Genomic DNA, 21710 nt, shown 5'->3' with positions numbered 1-21710 from the left:
ACTTATGCAGAGGTTGTATTGATTTTACAAAGTGTGTCTCATCATACTCAGTAGACAAAACATAAAGAGCACTGAAATAAAACAGCTTACGAAATGAACCAAACAACTCCTGGCATAGTGTTAACTCAACTTGCCTTTCAGAGAAATTGAACTACGACACATACATAAGACAGAGATCCAGTCCGCATCACAGGGCAGTTTCATAGTTGGACTCCCAGATCCCACTACCACACAAGTGGGTAAAGCGCAGGGAAGTCCCTGCTCTTTCTCAATGCCCTTTTAACTTTTCCTTTTTCAAATATTTGTCCACTTACCTTTTAAAAGCTATTACAGGTTCTGCATCCACCACTGTTTCTGGTGGGACATTCCATGTCTTAACAACCCGCTGAGTAAAATAATTTCTTCCAACCTCTCATTGTTCTTTTGGTGGTAATCTTAAATTTATGCCATCTAGTTACTGACTAACCAAATAGATTTTCCCAATTTACCTATCAGCACTCTTTGTGATTTTGGGATGTGCTCTTCCCTTACTCTTTGTTCTAATGAAAGGAGCACTAATTTCTCTAGTCCTCATAACTAAAGTCTTTCATCCCTGAGATCATGGTGAATCTCTTTCTGAACCCTCCATTGCCTTGTCATCCTTCCTAAAGTAAGATGCCCAAAATTGGATACGGTGGGGTAGAAAGTGGTCAGCATTGTGCCTGTTTGCCATCTGGAAAACGGTGGCCCCCAAGGACGCCTGAAAAATATCAGCAGCGGCGGCCTAAAAGAGACATTAGGCTCCTTACATATGCTAATGAGGGGCCTAATGCCCGTTTTAGTACCCTCCGAGAAATTGGGCTGCCCTGAGTGGAACAGGTGCAGAGGCTGCTCCGCTCAGGCTTTCCAGCAGGTGGCAGCCACCAAAAATATAGGTAATTTTAAAACAGTTGACGAGGGGGCAGGAGTGCACCTAAATTATTGAACTGAGGCCTAAGGCCCAGTTTTGGACTGGCTTTGGGCCTCCTAGTTAGGACATATACTGGCAAAAATATCAACTCTAAACCTAGGCTTTTAGAAGAAGCTGAGACCTTAAAATTAAAAGACCATTCAGTGGATAAATTTAATCACATTGTGAAATATGTATTTTATTTTGGGTATTAGAAATTTCAGTTATTGAGGGGAAAAAGTGTGAGATGGGAAAAAAAAATCAGAAAGCATTTTGAGGAATTTATTGGAACCTGGTAAATAGATTGCATAAACCAGTGATCAGATTGTACAATCAGAGGGACAAGGGCACAGCAGCACTAGTCAGAGCCATGGCTTCAGATTCAGCATGAAAAACAGCTAGCCTGGGGTAGAGACAAGGCGTAACCCCAGCGCCTGACCCTTATATAATTCTACAGGAAGAGACTGCATGCTTCTTGCAGCTACTTTGCTCAGTATTCAATTCGAGACCTTGAGTCTCATGCCTCCTCAGCCCACTGACACACTGCGCCACCATGAAACACATTTTTAGACGTGTTTTTCTTTTGTTTATCTTCATATGTACTGCAACAAATCTTCCTTTTGTTAGGACTATACACAACAGGCAGCTTTACATAGATTGTGGTTACTGATATCTTAAACAGCAAGACACATATACAATATTTATGGGTTCCCACAGTTTGGCACAAAATGTCACTCACAGACACCATTCAGTGTTGCTAATTAAAATGAGGATTTGCGAGCATACATTGAACATCTCTCAGCTAAGCATACATGGAAACAATAACAATTATATAGAACTATAATTACGCTATTTAAAGTACTGTGGTGTGCCTGTATCTCTCTGTCATATTGAAACGCACCATTAAGTGCTCTTGATCTGTGAAATACAGAAAACCAAATACAAGAGGGTTTGATAGGATAGATGCTGAGAGGCTGTTTCCCTTGGCTGGAGAGTCTTAAAACTAGTAGTCATAATCTCAAGGTAAGGAGTCGGCTATTTAGGACTGAGACGAGGAGAAATTTCTTCACTCAGATGGGTGTGAATCTTTGGAATTCCCTACCCTTGAGGACTGTGGATGCTCAGTTGTTGAGTATATTCAAGACTGAGATCAATAGGTTTTTGGGCACTAAGGGAATCGAGGGATATGGGGAAAGGGCGAGAAAGTGAAGTTGTGATGTGAAAGTTCTGCCATTATCTTATTGACTGGCAGAGCAGGCTCAAGGGGCTTTACAGCCTAGTCCTGCTTTTATTTCTTATGTTCTCTATTTATTTGCTGACAGTAATGACCTCATAATACACCCACATTAGTTTTGCTTCACTTATTAAAGTACTTTGCCCACCCCCTTTTCATTTACTTTGCAATTTTCCTTATTATCCTTAGCTCTCATTACCCAGCTATAAACTGACAGCATTTCAGAATCAATGGAGAATAGAATGTACAATTCAAATTGAAGATTCTATTTAATATCTTCTCGCTTTTCATCCCATTCATTTGAAATCTGGGTATCGTGTGTGCCATCTGTTCACAAATCTGTCATTTACTTTGCTTTCTCCTGTGAGTTCTCTATCTTGTAGGTTTTCCTTAAGGCACTGTTTTCATCTCTTTGCTCTTTTACATAATGGCCTTCTGTTTGGCTTTTGAAGCCAAAGCTTCCTTAGCTAAGCTGTCATTACTCTTCTCAGAACATGTCCATTTCCACCTCAACTGTTCCTCTGGGAAGCTCTGCCGCCAGTCAGATTTCCTCATTGGGCATGTATTCCACCAGAACATGTTTGATAGCTATTCTGGGACATTTCATTTCAAATATATTTGTTTCTTAAATGGTTGTCTTGTGTTACACTGCAATCTAGGTCAGAAACATGGGTAACAAAGCTGAGGGCTGCTATTACAGTGTCAGCCATTCAATGCGCTGAAGCCCAGTTGGAGCAGATACCAAAGGGAATGCTGCCTTTAAATCAGGCAGCGGTGCCTCCTTCCTCCCTGCCAAGAGTACCCCGCCAATGCCCAATACCCACTATGACACACTCTATGCAGCCCTTCCCCCATCCACTGCACCACAGGCAGCCAGTGGCTGTCACTGGTGTCTTATAATAGTTCTGCTGCTCCAGGCACATTGTGGAAGATGCCACAGAAGCACCAGTAAATTATGTAAATAAGCTCACCTTGTGCCATGGCACAAAATTTGCTCTTTCATGCCCAGGTACACTGATAACCTGAACAATGTCGGCGCCAGCACCACTGCACAGAGCCTACACTGTTGGTCCCCTGATTTCTTTTGCTGTTGCCATGAGGGATTTCTACCTTTTATGTGTGCTATTTAATTTTTATATCCACTACCCATCTGAAGTGCTTCACTAATCTGTGAAAATGGAAAATTGTAGGTATCCATCTGGTTTCATCCTCTGCTCTTACTTTGTGCAAGCCATGTGAGTCTCCATGTGGCGAGCTCCTGATGTTCTTCAAAGCAGAGAGCATGCATAATTTCTAAAGACCGAAGGAAAACTATTTAAAGGACTCTGTCAATTCACACTGCTCTCGTGCGCCTCTCAGCCACCATTTACTGGGCAGCATGGACAGTGCCTGCCCTTTTGGAAAGAGGAAGGGGACAAAAGTGGTTCAAAATTTAAGTTTAGAAAATCAGTAGGAAATCGACTATCCAGCTGAAATGAAAGTGCCTGCTTTAGTACATACCATAAATGATCTTGCTGTGTGACAAAGCAAAAATTATCTTGCTGCTTACATGGTAACTGAGGTAGGAAAGTGTTGTTACTTCACATATTGTGGACAACTGATTTTCTTTCATTAATGGATTTATACTGAGGTTCTTTTAAAGTGTGTTAGTTTTATTTGCACTTTGTACTTCAAGTGGTGAGAAATCATGCAGCAGGAAGCTGGCTTGACACAGCATGAAGTGCAGGCCAGTCATAATCAGGCAGCATGTGCCAACTTGCATGGTGAAAGAGGAAACAGAACTTCAGTGAGAAGTAGTGTTTAAAATAATACATTGAGAAGTAGTGTTTAAAATAATACATTGAGAAGTAGTGTTTAAAATAATAAGAGCTCAACATAAAATAATTATTTTGGTAAGTGTTTTATTTTTGGAATGAATTAAATCAATATGGCTGGTTAAAAGTTAGTAAATAAGACTTTCAAATAAATAGAGAGATTCAGATATCATAAATCAGTAGCCTGAAGTTTGAAAGGGTTATGGCTGTTTTCAATACACCCATCGTTAAAACCTTGTATTCAGTGTCATTCCTCCAATTCTGCCAATATTTTCAGTAAAATGAATGCTGCTAATGACGGTGGTGCTTAAATTATGAGAGATATTTTGTGTTGGCATCACAGCAGAATGTGTGCACGTGATTGATAAGATATTTTCACTGCTTGAAGGGAATAAAGAGCTGAGACTATACTGTCATTTTTAACTGAATTCAGGAAACAAAGATCTGCCTCTCTTGCCCCATTATTTATTTTCCAAATGTATAGGATGTGCAACATAAAGTAAGCATCATCTTGAGGCTAGGATTTCATCTTCATCACCTTGGTGGTAATCTGGCAGGTGAAATGCATGCCCTTTATTGAACCTGCCTAATTTTCATTCCATTGAAGTTATTCATTTCATTGAAATTAATGGAACAAAATTCAGGTCAGTTCTATACAGGGTATATGATCCAGTTCAAGACAGTAGCATGAATAGTAGGTGTTATTGAGACAAATACATGGTGTTTCAGCATTCCCAATGATTAAAACTGACAATTGGGATAATAAATACAACATCTGCATAAAGTTTTAAAACAGGAAATGCAGTAAGTTCTTTTCAGAGGCTACACTTAAAAATGTATTTTTCTAAAATGATACTTCTTTCTAAAGCCAGTATTTTACATTACTAGCATAACTGACATCTAAAATGTTGTAATTTTTGAATTATTTCCTTTGATTCTCTGTAGCCCTCCACGTTCTTTGACTCCTCAGCAACCTCGCTGTGGATCAGAGATGGATACACACAGCAATGGAGAGAAAAACAGCTCACAGGTATGAGAAATCAAGCAAAATATTCCATCAGTCACACACCACATACTTCTGTAACTGAATTGTTAACATTTTCATTAAAATCTGGTCGCAATTACTTTCAATCTATTTGTGAACTTGCAGTGTTCATAAATAATAAAATAAGTATCACAGTTCAGAAAGTAAAAGTTGCAAGTACTGCATGTGTAACAATAGCACCAGTAACACTGAACATTCACCCTGACACAGTTGAGCGGAATATGCTTGGGCTGTTTTTTCTTTAATGAGCGAAGAACATTCTGCCTTTCTTGTATTATTTCCAGTGACAAAAGTTCTAGGCAATAAATACTTGATTTTTTAAAACTCATCTTTTAACCTGTTAAAAGAATTTTTCAGCCTCATTGGCACAATATTGGGCCAAAAATTGCAGTCAGAGGCTTCCTGCGGGCGGATGCCTCCGACCAAAATGTTTTTTGCGAAGGTACCCGGTGGTCCCGGAGGAACGAACACTTCAGGTCCCAGACCAACATGTGCAGGCAAGCGCAGAGCCCCACGCATTCCAGGTGTGTAAGCGCTTCCTGAGATCACGTGGGCCTGGCTCACCAATCACAATGTAGTATTCTCATTCATAGTAATGGGAGCTCAAAAATTAAAAAAAACGCACATAAATAAAAAGAGCATTTCACTTTTTAAAAAAAGTAATAAAAATTAAATTAAATTCAATGGGCCCGAATTTGGTCAAAGCCAAGTTCCACCCATTTTTCGGCTGTCCCCGGGCGGTGCGTGATTTTTTTTTACCACCAGGTACATAAGAACATAAGAACATAAGAATTAGGAACAGGAGTAGGCCATCTAGCCCCTCCAGCCTGCTCCGCCATTCAACAAGATCATGGCTGATCTGGCCGTGGACTCAGCTCCACTTACCCGCCCTCTCCCCGTAACCCTTAATTCCCTTATTGGTTAAAAATCTATCTATCTATGATTTGAATACATTCAATGAGCTAGCCTCAACTGCTTCCCTTGGGCAGAGAATTCCACAGATTCACAACCCTCTGGGAGAAGAAATTCCTTCTCAACTCGGTTTTAAATTGGCTCCCCCGTATTTTGAGGCTGTGCCCCCTAGTTCTAGTCTCCCCGACCAGTGGAAACAACCTCTCTGCCTCTATCTTGTCTATCCCTTTCATTATTTTAAATGTTTCTATAAGATCACTCCTCATCCTTCTGAACTCCAACGAGTAAAGACCCAGTCTACTCAATCTATCATCATAAGGTAACCCCCTCATCTCCGGAATCAGCCTAGTGAATCGTCTCTGTGCCCCCTCCAAAGCTAGTATATCCTTCCTTAAGTAAGGTGACCAAAACTGCACGCAGTGCTCCAGGTGCGGCCTCACCAATACCTTATACAGTTGCAGCAGGACCTCCCTGCTTTTGAACTCCATCCCTCTCGCAATGAAGGCCAACATTCCATTCGCCATCCTGATTACCTGCTGCACCTGCAAACTAACTTTTTGGGATTTCCCCCAGATCGGGGGGCACGGTTTAATGTTTTTCTGTTAACTCATAAAAGAGTTTCATACACAAGGACACCCAGGTCCCTCTGCACTGCAGCATGTTGTAATTTCTCCCCATTCAAATAATATTCCCTTTTACTGTTTTTTTTTCCAAGGTGGATGACCTCGCATTTTCCAACATTGTATTCCATCTGCCAAACCTTAGCCCATTCGCTTAACCTATCTAAATCTCTTTGCAGCCTCTCTGTTCCCACTAATCTTTGTGTCATCTGCAAATTTTGTTACACTACACTCTGTTCCCTCTTCCAGGTCATCTATGTATATTGTAAACAGTTGTGGTCCCAGCACCGATCCCTGTGGCACACCACTAACCACCGATTTCCAACCCGAAAAGGACCCATTTATCCCTACTCTCTGCTTTCTGTTAGCTAGCCAATTCTCTATCCATGCTAATACATTTCCTCTGACTCCGTGTACCTTTAACTACTGCAGTAACCTTTTGTGTGGCACCTTATCGAATGCCTTTTGGAAATCTAAATACACCACATCCATCGGTACACTTCTATCCACCATGCTCGTTATATCCTCAAAGAATTCCAGTAAATTAGTTGAACATGATTTCCCCTTCATGAATCCATGTTGCGTCTGCTTGATTGCACTGTTCCTATCTAGATGTCCCGCTATTTCTTCCTTAATGATAGCTTCAAGCATTTTCCCCACTACAGATGTTAAACTAACCGGCCTATAGTTACCTGCCTTTTGTCTGCCCCCTTTTTTAAACAGAGGCGTTACGTTAGCTGCTTTCCAATCCGCTGGTACCTCCCCAGAGTCCAGAGAATTTTGGTAGATTATAACGAATGCATCTGCTATAACTACCGCCATCTCTTTTAATACCCTATGCTGCATTTCATCAGGACCAGGGGACTTGTCTACCTTGAGTCCCATTAGCCTGTACAGCACTACCCCCCTAGTGATAGTGATTATCTCAAGGTCCTCCCTTCCCACATTCCCGTGACCAGCAATTTTTGGCATGGTTTTTGTGTCTTCCACTGTGAAGACCGAAGCAAAATAATTGTTTAAGGTCTCAGCCACATTTCCCATTATTAAATCCCCCTTCTCATCTTCTAAGGGACCAACATTTACTTTAGTCACTCTCTTCCGTTTTATATATCGGTAGAAGCTTTTACTATCTGTTTTTATGTTTTGCGCAAGTTTACTTTCGTAATCTATCTTTCCTTTATTGCTTTCTTAGTCATTCTTTGCTGTCGTTTAAAATTTTCCCAATCTGCTAGTTTCCCACTAACCTTGGCCACCTTATACGCATTGGTTTTTAATTTGATACTCTCCTTTATTTCCTTGGTTATCCATGGCTGGTTATCCCTTCTCTTACCACCCTTTTTCACTGGAATATATTTTTGTTGAGCACTATGAAAGAGCTCCTTAAAAGTCCTCCACTGTTCCTCAATTGTGCCACCGTTTAGTCTGTGTTTCCAGTCTACTTTAGCCAACTCTGCCCTCATCCCACTGTAGTCCCCTTTGTTTAAGCATAGTACGCTCGTTTGAGACACTACTTCCTCACCCTCAATCTGTATTACAAATTCAACCATACTGTGATCACTCATTCTGAGAGGATCTTTTATTCGGAGATCGTTTATTATTCCTGTCTCATTACACAGGAACAGATCTAAGATAGCTTGCTCCCTTGTAGGTTCTGTAACATACTGCTCTAAGAAACAATCCCATATGCATTCTATGAATTCCTCTTCAAGGCTACCCCGTGCGATTTGGTTTGACCAATCGATATGTAGGTTAAAATCTTCCATGATTACTGCCGTTCCTTTTTCATATGCCTCCATTATTCCCTTGATTATTGCCTGCCCCACCGTGAAGTTATTATTTGGGGGCCTATAAACTACGCCCACCAGTGACTTTTTCCCCTTACCATCTCTAATCTCCACCCACAATGATTCAACATTTTGTTCATTAGAGCCAATATCATCTCTCACAACTGCCCTGATATCATCCTTTATTAACAGAGCTACCCCACCTCCTTTCCCTTCTTGTCTATCTTTCTGAATTGTCAGATACCCCTGTATGTTTAATTCCCAGTCTCGGCCACCCTGCAACCACGTTTCTGTAAAGGCCACCAAATCATACCCATTTGTAATGATTTGTGCCATCAACTCATTTACTTTATTTCGAATGCTTCGTGCGTTTAGGTAGAGTGTTTTAATACTAGTTTTTAAACCATGATTTTTAGTTTTGACCCCTCCTGCAGCCCCTTTATATTCATTCATATTGTCCCTTCCTATCACCTTGTGGTTTACACTTACCCCAGTGCTACTCTGCTCTGTTGCCTCCTGCCTTTTGCATTCTTTCTTGGAGTCCTGTTCATCTGAGCTCTCACCCACTCTTAACTAGCTCAGAGCCCTCTCCTGGGTTCTGAATACTCCTTGCATTGAGGCACCGAGCTTTCATGCTTGCCTTTTTATTACATTTTGACCCTTTAGAATTTTGCTGTACAGTGGCCCTTTTTGTTTTTTGCCTTGGGTTTTTCTGCCCTCCACTTTTACTCATCTCCTTTCTGTCTTTTGCTTTTGTCTCCATTTTGTTTCCCTCTGTCTCCCTGCATTGGTTCCTATCCCCCTGTCATATTAGTTTAACTCCTCCCCAATAGCACTAGTAAACACTCCCCCTAGGACATTGGTTCCGGTCCTGCCCAGGTGCAGACCGTCCGGTTTGTACTGGTCCCACCTCCCCCAGAACCGGTTCCAATGCCCCAGGAATTTGAATCCCTCCCTGCTGCACCACTGCTCAAGCCACGTGTTCATCTGAGCTATCCTGCGATTCCTACTCTGACTAGCACGTGGCACTGGTAGCAATCCCAAGGTTACTACTTTTGAGGTCCTACGTTTTAATTTAGCTCCTAGCTCCTTAAATTCGTCTCGTAGGACCTCATCCCTTTTTTTACCTATATCGTTGGTGCCTTTGTGCACCACGACAACTGGCTGTTCACCCTCCCTTTTCAGAATGTCCTGCACCCGCTCTGAGACATCCTTGACCCTTGCACCAGGGAGGCAACATACCCTCCTGGATTCTCGGTTGGGGCCGCAGAAACGCCTTTCTATTCCCCTTACAATTGAATCCCCTATCACTATCGCTCTCCCACTCTTTTTGCTGCTGGGGCCGAGTGGGCGGGAGATTCATCCTGCTTTTCTCGGCGGTAACAGGAGCGGAATACAGTGGGCGGTGGCCGGTGGAGGCCTTTCGACGCAAGAATCTTCGGTTTCCGAGTTGTGTGCATGCACGCGGCTGTCAAGCTTCGCCCCCCCTGCCCCTGAGAGGCACTGACGAGAGGCCAGAGACTGTCGACCTGATATCGCTGTGGGGGGGGGGGGGGCCGGAGGAAAGAGACTGGGTAGAGGGGGGAGACGAGACGGGGCTGAGTGAGATGGAGGGTGGGGATGAATGAGACGGGGGGGCGGGGGGAAGACTTGGGGGTGAGAGAGACTGGGCCGGGGGGGGGGGAAGAGAATTAGGGGTTTGAGAGACTAATAATTTTTTTTATTATAGTTCATTAATGAAGGAGTAAATAAGGCTTCATTAGACCATTAATATTATTGCCTAACACTAGAAAATACTACAATCCATTTAAAAATACATCAAACTGTGGAGAACTATTAAGATCTATGTAATATCAAACAAACCTGTCAGCTCTGTCCATACCGCCCACTTAAGATCCACTTAAAAGCACCTTCTCCAGGACAGTATGCAGTTCCAGTGGTATGTCTGCGGTATGTCATGAAACTTGCACTTTTGGCCGGTATGTGAGTGGTTCTAAATGGGCGTGCGGTGTGCATACTGCCCGGCATTACGTCACTCATGAAACTTCCGCCGGGCAGTATGTCGGCAGTATGCCCTTGTTTTTTGACGAAACTTGTATTTTTTGGCGGTAGTGGGCGGGTTGTCGATGAATTTCGGGGCCAATTGAGCTAGAAATTCGGTATCGCCACGATTGGGGCGCTAACTTTTGCGCAGTTGGAAGTTTAGCACCAGGTGCTAAGCAATATTGCTGCCCGCTAACTTCAGTCTCCGCACGCAAAGAATGCGGGATGGGGGGGTGGGGGGTGGTCACTAAAGACGTAGGTGAGTGGCGTTAGGCTCCAAGCGATGATGAATATGACATGTGTAATTGTGAAGGTGCCTTCCAGCCATTAAACGGCAGGATCACTGGAGTTCTGTGCTCTCTGCCTTTGGAATGGAATTTCCTTTAAATAGCGCCCCGCCAGCTCCCAGCTGGCCGGTTCATGCCTCCGCTCCTTGGCACTGTCGGCATGAGGTGGGGTGGTAAAGCGGGGGGGGTGGGGGCGCTACTGAAGTTTGCAGATCGGGCACCCAGCGAGCGTTGCCTGCTCGCTGATGTCACGATCTGCATGGCGAAAGGTGCCGAGGAGCTAACTGTTGTGCAGGCGAATTTTCCGTGCGGCACGGGATTCGCCCCGTTAGTGCCCCCGCCAGGCGCTAACATGCCAAATTTCTACCCCCATTGGATGTTTGTATGCTAATCATCGTGCAATGCAATTTCAATGCATTGCTGTTGTAAGGGGTTTTCAGGGAGTGTTGTTGTGCCTTGGGTGTCTCTCTCTAGGCTTCTGCCCTCACAGCTTATGCCTGGCCTGTGAGGTACCCTGAGTGCTGCAAGAGCACCCCTGGAGAGACTGTGTCCACAGCTTATGAAGGGGGTTTTGAGACTCGTGCATCCCCACAGCTTATGCCTAGCCTGTGAGGCACCTGTGAGTGTCAAACACTCCTAACCCCTTCTTCCCTAGCCTGTGACACACAGTTGAGCGTTTTCGAGGCGCTCCTAGCTTCCCTTACACTGTTCTGACATAAGACTTACGATCAGGAGATGTAATACAATAGAACTGAGACAAGGTGATTCCAAGAGGAACTTCAGCTTTCCAATTTATTTGACAAGGTGTATCTCAACAAACAGCAATACACCAACAAAACAATCCCCCTAAATCCCACTAAACGGACACAACAAAAATCTTTACACAAGTTTAGCAGTACAATGCCCAACCTCCCACCGTTCCTGGCCTAACTGAGTTGTGAGTTCTGGGGACCAGAGGTTATACTCACTACTGTGCCTTCTGCAAGTCTGGTGGTTTGTTTCTTCTATCTTCGGTGTCTTCGGACACTGGTTTTCCTTCAGTGTCGAGTGGCTTGCTGGTTGTTGGATCACGAGAGTAGGGAACCACACACACTACGTCAGAAACCCCTTTTTATAGCCAGATTATCCAGTCCGCCTCTCCTGCTGAAATCGATTCTTCCCATTGGTGGGCTTTGTGATTTTGAAAAATGCAGCAGTTTTAGATTATTGCGAGTTTTTTCCACTGATGTTAACCTACTCAAGGTTTGAATGGGTGTTGATTGCGTTGGCCTCCTGTAGCCATTGTGTAGGCCCGTGGGTTGTTTTGGGTTCCCTAGTTTTCAAAAGGTCTGCATAATTTCCTTCCATAGTGTAAACATGGGGAAGACAATAGCCCGATAATGGCTATGGGTCAGTCCCACAGTTTTCGAGCAAGTGCTCTCCCATTGGCTTGAAAGCCACATGCTTCGGGCTGACTCTGTCCCACCATTGGCCCTCCGGTGTCCTCCCCCGTCCAATGACTGCTCTGCCAAGGTCAAACCGTATCGGTTTCAATTCACAGCACAAACTGATCCCACAGCCCTTTTCCTTCTGGGTAAAATGAGGGGGTTTTCGTCCTCCCCTACACTGTTTTTATGTATTTTTTTTCCCCCTTTACTTCAGTCATGCTAGGATAGTTCTCTAGTAACTCGCCCTGATGGTCATTCTTCATGCAGGAGATTGACATTGTGTGTTACCAGACTATTTGGGAGGAATTTTAATGTGGGTGGGGGGTTAAATGGGCAAAAAAAATAAAGTGTGTCGGGAAGCCGGCTCCAACTCATTGATTTCCGGGTTTTACTGAGGGGATCAAAGGAGGCGGGCTGGCATTTTAAATATGTTAATAAGGCTGGAAGCCTCAGCTATAACCTGTTTTGCAGGTTTAATTGTGGCAGGAACGGTTTCCTGGGCTGCGGGAAATTCGGCAGCTATAGTGAGGCGAAGGCAGCCTCACCGAGCACTCCTTGTAGGCCAGAAGGAGCAGGAATACTTCCTCCCTGTCCCACAAGCTCCCGCACCATCAATCCCCACCCCCGGAAACAAACCTACCTCCTCTAGGGGGCAGGGATCGGACCTCCCTTGGGATTGGATCCCCATTGGGATTGGACCCTGCTTGGGATCAGACCTCCCCCGTGCGGGGTTAAGGATCGGACCTACCTGGTCCTACGGCCCCCTCCAGATTGCTCCCTGCCTGACTGGAAGCCAAGTTAGTTGATCAGGCTGACCTCCAGGCAGGGAACCTGCCAATGGCGAAGGATGCACACTGTGGAGTTAAATCCGCATACTGGATTTTCCGGTTTTGTGTGTGCTACTGGACCCCTGCCCCCAGCACATCAAGAAGTAAAAATTCCCCTCTTTGACTTTGACGAACATTACCACACCAACGCCTGATACTATCCTCACTTGGCTAGTGTTCTTCTCATCCCTAGCCTTGGGGACAGTTAAGCAGTTATACACACCTACTTCTGCTTGGGCTGAAATTAATAGATAATAATAACTGATAACCAGTTACTTCTGGCGAAGCTCTTTAATATTGGGTTGTATATAAATTTGGCCTTGCTTACTAAACCTAACACTGAGACACATATGCTATGGTTTTAAATACTCTGCGCTACATAGGTGGATCATAATAATTTATTTGAATAATTAATACATGGATTATAGTAGCCTGACTAAACAAAGTTTGCAATGATTAGACTAGTTCATCATTGCTAACAGGAAGGCCGCAATTTCCCCTACCTTGGTGGGTCTGTGGCGGGCGACATTGGTAGCAGGTCCCGGCCTCATTGCTGGCTCCAGCTCGCTGTTCAAAGTTATCTTCCCCTGATTGGGCTTGTTAAGCCCCCCCAGCACGTTTGCCGGACAGTTGAAGGAAGCAGGTCTGATGATGTCACTTGAAGACGTGTCATCAGCCGGTTTCCTTAAAGGGACCATGCGCAAATTAAAAGTTGTACTGTCAGTGTTCTGCAGCATGAGGTGCTGCAAACACTGACAAGCACTGCACAGAGGTGTACAGCTGCAACCAGGCTCTCCCAAGACTCCCTCCATATGCTTATGAAGGGAGTCACAGCACGCAGGAAGGTTCTCTTCCTTTCCCAGGGGCGGAAGAGACCTCCACAGGAGATAACGCAGTCTGGCTGCACATTGCACATGAGGCCACAAGCAGGGATGTCATCAGGAGGACCTGGCTGCCAGTGGCGCAAACCGTTTAATGATCTCAGTAGATCACAAAATGTTATTGCAAAGCCATACTCGACCTCATCCTGCTGTGCCACTCATCACATCCCCATCACTCTGCCTTCCTTATGCTGCTTATGTGTTTTAGCCAATGTTCATGTAAAGTTTCTGTTAATGCGCTGTCAAACATTGAAACCTTTATTTTCAACTCTTTGCATTCTTGGACAGATTTGTGTGCACCTTTGGAAGTGGCTTAGTGAGTTGCAGTGAATGGTGAGACACAATGGTACCCTTTGCAATAGTGATGAGTGTGAAAGGAATGGCTTGGGCATTGTAGGGATGCTTTATGATGTTGATGTGGTGGTGCCAACCTGTCGCATCATGTGGCAGCCAAGGTGTACAGTGTCAAGTGAAGTAATCTGGCCATGGTGAGGCCATCCCTGGCATCCTGGGCAGCAATGTAGTGGGGTGCTGACGCCTTCTGTCCTGTGCAGCATCAGGTTGGTGGTGGTGTTGTTGGTGCTGCTGGTGTAACTGGTGCTGCTGGTGTTGGGGCTCATCGTGATCAGATTTTGAGAACCAAAGTGAGATAGTTTCAAGGGCATTGATGCTGATGTAATAGATGGCATGTGAAATTGAGATGACAGAAACAATCTGTCAATGGTGAAAGAGGTTGTTCCAATGTGGTGACACTGGATAAAGAGTTTACTCCAAACACTTGCAACCTGCAGAAAGCATCAATCTGTCTTCCAAATGCAGTAAGCAACAGCTTCTACGCTTGGAAAGTGAACAGCTGTGAGATGGGAGCTTTTATAGCACATTTTCAGCTGTCAAGTAATGAGATGATTCCATGGTCATACAATTCCTGACCTGCTTACCTGAAGTGATCCCCGAGCAGCGTGGACCTCACGGGCAACCTCGTAAAATGTAACGGTGAGCTCAAAATACTTCTTAATGGGCTGTTAACAAGGTCGTAATGACCTGAATTGCTTCCTCCGCCGCTGCGTGTCAGGTCTGCTCAGCAGGGTCCTGACCCAGTGTCAAAATTTTATTTTAACCACCCGACCCATCGAATGTGCCCACTGACCCCCCAAAATTCCCCCCATATGTCTCAAGTGTGGAGCACACTTAGAATATTTAGCTACCAAGGTGGAGCTGTGTCCAACCTAGCCTGTGCCTTTAAAGCTACTGCTGAAGTACTCTCTGTGAAAAGTGGTCAAAATAGGCAAATCCGGACAATTATAACTGTTTTTAAACTCCTTGGGGTGGATTTTCGGCTTTGTGAGGTGGGGCAGGAAACTTACCGCCCGATTAGCATTTGCACTTTGTGGAGCAACTTTTGTCATAGAACCATAGAAACATAGAAAATAGGTGCAGGAGTAGGCCATTCGGCCCTTCGAGCCTGCACCACCATTCAATAAGATCATGGCTGATCATTCTTTCAGTACTCCTTTCCTGCTTTCTCTCCATACTCCTTGATCCCTTGAGCTGTAAGGGCCACATCTAACTCCCTCTTGAATATATCTAACGAACTGGCCTCAACAACTTTCTGCAGCAGAGAATTCCACAGGTTAACAACTCTGAGTGAAGAAGTTTCTCCTCATCTCTGTCCTAAATGGCTTACCCCTTATCCTTAGACTGTGACTCCTGGTTCTGGACTTCCCCAGTATCGGGAACATTCTTCCTGCATCCAACCCGTCCAATCCCGTCAGAACTTCCATGAGATCCCCCTCATTTCTCTAAACTCCAGTGAATATAGGCCCAGTCGATCCAGTCCCTCCTCATATGTCAGTCCTCCATCCCGGTAATCAGTCTGCACTCGCTTAATAGCAAGAACGTCCTTCCTCAGATTAGGAGACCAAAACTGAACACAATACTCCATTTGGGCCTTGCGCCGGAGGTGCAGCACAAAGGCCTCATTGTACTACTTTTGCGGCGCAAAACGGTATCTTCGCCAACTTTAATGCGGGACTGGGAGCGCTCGAGAGAGAGAGAGAGGCCTTGGGAGGGGGGGAAAAAAATTCACAAAAGCATTCAAAAAACATTGCCAACACCCTTACAATTGCAAAAATATAAAAAATAAAAACTGGAACTTACCTTTTTTCCAGTTTATCTAACTCACCGCCGCCGGCAGGGCTACACTGCTGTGTTTCCCCTGGTGGTCATCGCGGGGCGCATTTCGGGGCATACGGGTTGGGTGTTTGTCGAAACTTCTGCCGGTATCGCAATGCGAGCCGACGCAGCTCTCCCCAACGGTGCTTCTAAGCACTGCTGCAAAAACTGACCCGAGGATCGCGGCCGGACCAAAAACAGCTGACACTCCATTTTTCACCACGGAGAGTCAAAACCCAACGAAAACTGGGTCGTAAATGATCCAAAAATCCAGCCCCTTGGGTCAATAAGTTGCAGCTGCTTGTAGAGTCTTGGCTCCATGTTAGAAGAGCCCAGCATAAAATGACTGTCTTTTTTTCAAATTAGAGTTTTGCTTCTATAACAAGGTGTCATGTAAGTGTGATGGATGTGTGCAAGGCTCAAGACTTTTGTATATATCTAATAATATTTTTATGATTCTTGATTCAGTCTGAAGAAGATTATCTTGAGAGAAAGAGAGAGGTAGAAAACATAATGAAGAAAAATGCTGACTGGATATGGGATTGGTCAAGCAGGCCAGAAAATATCCCTCCAAAGTAAGTACAAACTTGGCTTATTCTCCGTTATTAGCCTTCTTTTGTTGTTCATCTAATTGCCACCTCTCAGCAATATCCCTAGTTACAGGATCAGCAAAATAGGGACTACCCTCTCTGATAGAGATGTTCACATTATAAAGGGTTCTGATGGGGTAATTAGAGGTAGATCATTTCTGTTGATCAGCAGGATGGTGAAGATGGGGCACAAATTTAAGATAATGGCCCAGAAATTCCTGTTCTTCTTCTCGCGGGCGTTCGACTAAAAGTAAGAGAAAAGATGCGCACTTACCCTTTGGTCAAATGCCTGCCCGAGATCCCAGACTCGAGGCCTCCTCTTCTTGCGCAACGGAGCACATTCACGTTGGGACATCCGCAGGAGTCACGTGGGCCTGGACACGCAATCATGGGTAAGTATTTTCTCATTCATAGTAATAGGAGTTTTGTAAATCTGAAACTCCTATTACTATGAGTGAGAAACACTCCAAATACACAAACACTATATAAAACATTAAAAAAACACCTCACATAAATACACTAATAGAAATTAAAGTTGTTAGAAATATTTTTTAAAGAAAAAACATTTGCCAATTTTTTTTAACGTTTTAATTATTGTTAAAAATAAATGTAACTTGTTAGGCAGAGTTTTTAAAAATAATGTTTTTTTTATTTTAATTTATTTATATTTTTGTATGATTTTTAAACTCTTACGCCTGTAAAAGTAGGCTATACGCCTGCTTTTATCAGGCGCAAAAGTTTTGAGGACATTTGCTGCGCAAGATATGGCTAAATCCTGCAATCTTGCCCATGCAAATGCCCTCGCTCCCGAGAAACGGAGCCAGAAACTTGACAGATTGGAAAAGCCGGTTTTCAGCACATGCGCATTGCGCGCCGAAAACAGGGTTTCCCGATGCCTTCCCTGGTCCATAGACACTCCGTACGGATCCGGGAGGCAGGAATTTCTGGGCTAATCACAAAGAATTGAAGGAAAGATTGGAAAAAAATCTTTACACAGACGGTGGTCAGAATATGGAATTCTCTGTCACAGCTATTGAACCAGAGTGCATAAATTCTTTTAAAGTGGAATTAGATAATTGCTTGAAAAATGGGAGTATTAAATGGTATGGGGAGCAGGCAGTAAAATGAGATTAGACTAGATGGTTCATATGAAAAATATCCAGCACACACTTGATGGGCCAAAATGGGTTGTTTTTGTGTGGTAACATTCTATGATTTTGGTCACTTTGCCATCTCTTTAACATCACAGCACCAGCTAAAATGTATGTTCTGAAATAGGGAATTCCAGTTCAAACACCCAAAGCGTTCTGGCACGCTGAGTATGAGGAATACTGGAGTCATGAAAAAAGGTGGCATTTTCTCAGCTGAATTTTTGAAAGTCTTCCTGCCTTCACTGCTCATCTCCCACATATTGGCCATTGGTTTGGGGTAAGTAGCCGTCCAGTCGGTTGCTTGTTAGTGTGTAGTGTTACATCAGAATCCATTTAGTTTACTGATCCAAATGTTTAAAGAAAGAGTTCCTTTCTGCTATTCCAATTTGGCCAAATTTAGATATTTTGTGAATTAACCTAAATTGAACACATTTGTACTGGTTCAGGTTCAAAATTTGATTCGGCATTCAGTCACAAATATTAACTTGTTACCTCAGTAATTGAAAAAGACAGATTTGTTGGCTAAGGTAAGAATGTCTTCCTGTGAACAGTCTCTTGCTTTCTTTTGAACTATGGACCTGTTGGGAGGGGTTTGTGTATTCCATGTGCATCCCTAAATACAGACTTGTCGATCCTTGCACAACATCACACCAAGCTAGTTCCTGCATTATGAACTTATTTCCACCTGGCATTTCCCGCCCGAACTTTAGCGGAACTATGGGAATCCAGTCTCTAGGGTTTCCATTATATTTACAGTGGGAGATCAGAGAACCACTGCAGAAATTCTATCCCTTCATCTCTATGTTCCAAAGAGTAAAGTTGAAAATATATTAAAATGCTAAAATTAAAATAAACTGGTCCTGTCCTTAACCTTCCAGCAGGTAATGTGTCCACCACTTTTATTTATTTAATTATAATTTTTATACTAAGCTCATGTGAGAACCTGAGAATAAAAAAACTGACTTTATTTGTCAAAATATTTTAAAACCTTTTGAATCTAAACAATTTTACCAGTAGACGTACATGCCTAGAATTTCCACAGAGGTTTTTGGGCAGGAAATAGGTGGAAGCCCAGGAAAATTGGCATTTTTTCAGTTTCTGCTAAAGTTACAACCAGAGATCTGACAAATCCTGTCGAAATTTGGGATCCACATGATTAAAGAACAAATTTTTGACAAACACAGAAAAACTTGCCCCAATAAATGATGGATGAGGGATATGGATTCAGAATTGTTTGACCTACGTGTGCATAAGTTACCCTTTATACATAAAAAGCCTAAACCATAGAGGAACCCAATTCCCTATCTGTTTTACTACTGAAGGAAGTATTGCATCTCAGTAACTGGGAAATATGAGCATATAATATTTAATATTGACTTCAAAACTGCAACATACCAGATTAGGTGTATTCTCAAAATACAGTGATTTCAGTAATCTGTAACAGACACAGGGTACTAGATTGCAGTCATTATTGATCATGTCTTGTGCTGAATAACCCATGTGATAAATCTAATTCGTTCACCAAATTCTTTTTTCTTTCTAGAATCTACATAGGCAGGCGCTTGAGTACCCCATCCAGTGCTGTTTAAGGATATTCCATTGAAAGTGCATGCGTGTGATATGTAGCAGATCTTATGAAAAATTCTCCGAGAAGCAGCCTTTGACTGTGGCATGTTCACTTTTCCTGTAGCTGCTGGGTTTTTTTCCAACTGATAATTACAATACTAAGAACTATGTTCATAGTTGATTAGCCCCATCCTCCTTCCATGCCTAGTTAAATTGTTACCTGTTCAAAACCATTTGCACTTACCACAAACATCAGGCACATTGAGATTTAATTTTCACAGAAACCATTTCATAAAGGAAAAGCTGTGAAATATTTTATCTGGTAGTGAGAATGTATAAACTAAAAATGTTATGATGAAGAGCTAACAGAATAGCACATTTCAACAGAGCTCGGATAAGGTGGAACACATTTCAGATTAATCTACATTTAGGAGTGGGTGTGGTGGGCAGTCCATGCTTCTATCTATATTCTTTATTCAGTGATCCACCCTAGGGGAGAATACATAACTATTTGATCAATAATTGTAACCGATAAATAAAAGGGAACGATTGTGTGAGATTCTACTTACTACTCTCGAAGAAGAGAATGTGAAAAGCCAGATTTACAGTATTTAGCTCCAGCTGTGAAAGTACTGAGATAAAAGCAACCAAAGGGTGATGTAGGTGACAATCTTGTAATTGAACACCAGAATGTTTGATAAGTTGATGTCTTACATTGCATTTGGAATTATTAAACAGAATAAGATCAATTACGATTGAAAATATTCTATTATTTAGGAAGTTTTAAAAAAAAGGTGTTTAAAGCCAATTGCATTATCGCATTTATTAGGTGTGGTATATCCATCTTTACTGGAGTTAGATTTCAGTATAACATCTTTCATTGACTGCACGGGTTTGTCTTGTGATGAAGTTCAGTAAAAATAATATCCAAGACATGATTGCACCAATATACTGGATCACGTGAATTTATAAAAAATCAGCTTTATATTGGTATGATTATAGACTTGTTTAGAATGTACTTAAGAAATTAAACTAAAGTGGAATATCCATAATCGCCACAATAGATAATTGAATAGATAACTGCCTGGTAGATAATTGAAAGTCCCAAAATCTGGACTTGCGTTTCTGCTGCAGTAATTCTTCGGTACGTGACTGAAGATACGCACAATGTAAATAACAAATGAAACATTAGCAGGCTATGCAATGAAGTGATGTTTCACAAAAAGCATTGTCACGTAAAAAGTCTAGTGAGTACAGTCCCCACCACTTTTAGTGGGTGCATTTGTGCAAGCACGATTTTCCTGCTATCCGTGATGCCTATGTGGTAGCATTAATAAAATTTAAAATCATTTCAATTTCACTTAGTTGGCCTTGTGTGGTTCGTGAGCAGAATATGTATTTTACAGTTTAAAGACTGCCAGAGGGAGGCCAGTTAAAATAGATCGGTGCTGTTTTTCAAGAGTAGGTCAACTTTACCATCTCTTGATTTTTTTTTCTACTTAAACAAGCTAGGTGAAGGGCCAAGGCCCTCAATGCAGTGCATTGCAAATATTGAAAAGAATAGGAGACAACATGAGGAACACCTGGAGCAGTGTTTGGGGATACTAAACCTACATTTTAAATAGTAGAAATAATGGAAACCTAAGGGAAGTGAAGTGTGCCTCAACAAGACAATTTTATTAGATTCAGTGCACCTTTATGAGGCGCGAGCTAGTGAGTAACACATCTGTGTCTGCCCGAAATAAACAGAGCATTTAAGACATTATAACCAACAACTTTGAAATTGACATTAATGGAAATGGATAATGGTTATCACTTTTTGGCCAATATAAATGATTCTGTTTTAAATGTGCATGTTTTAACTGGCGGGGGCTGTAATTGTAAAGATAGATAATTGGAGTGTGATTAATGGAGCTTTTACTTGTCCTCAGATTTGTCGTATTGAGCTGATGTGTTAAGTAAATGTGTCAAATTTTGCAGAATGCAATGTTGTATGTTTCATGCTTATAATCAATATGGAAGTAGCGTTAAATGATTTTTAAATGTTTGCAATATAAAAATAAAAGCATTGTATAATTATATTTCACTACGTGAAGTGTTTTGTTAATGATCTCTTGGTAACTTTATAACAGTTTAACATGATTAAACTTCAGAATTAGTACACAAAGCTTAATGAGATCTATCCAATTAAACGCAAAAATCAGGAAGTTGCTGTCCGAGTTGCCCTGCTCTTCAGAGGCTTTGTTATAACAGTATCTCTCCAAGAGACCCAGCATGAAATATAAGGTACAGCGTGATGTTGCTGTACTTGCACGATAGATACCCACTAAACCTGCCAGAAAATGTTACTGCTTGTCCATTCCAGTGTAAGTGAATTTTTATCAATGTGATAAGTCTTAATTACTGCCAAACAACCTCTCTGGCACTGA

At 42.6% G+C, this 21710-nt stretch overlaps 1 protein-coding gene across 1 annotated transcript in view; it reads left to right on the top strand.

Annotated features, from left to right (window-relative positions):
- bnip3 (BCL2 interacting protein 3) overlaps positions 1–21362 on the top strand; it is a 52890-nt gene extending 31528 nt beyond the window's left edge. Inside the window, exons 3-6 of the mRNA XM_070876781.1 lie at positions 4922–5006; positions 16443–16549; positions 17843–17992; positions 19259–21362. Coding sequence (XP_070732882.1) covers positions 4922–5006; positions 16443–16549; positions 17843–17992; positions 19259–19304 — 388 coding nt within the window. The 3' untranslated portion in view covers positions 19305–21362. The remainder of the gene's footprint in view (positions 1–4921; positions 5007–16442; positions 16550–17842; positions 17993–19258) is intronic.
- Positions 21363–21710: the final 348 nt, after the last annotated feature.

Source organism: Pristiophorus japonicus, chromosome 3 (assembly GCF_044704955.1).
Source record: "Pristiophorus japonicus isolate sPriJap1 chromosome 3, sPriJap1.hap1, whole genome shotgun sequence".
Lineage (NCBI taxonomy): Eukaryota > Metazoa > Chordata > Chondrichthyes > Pristiophoridae > Pristiophorus > Pristiophorus japonicus.
Note: the sequence above shows the minus strand (reverse complement) of the source record. Positions and strands in the feature narration are given on the sequence as shown.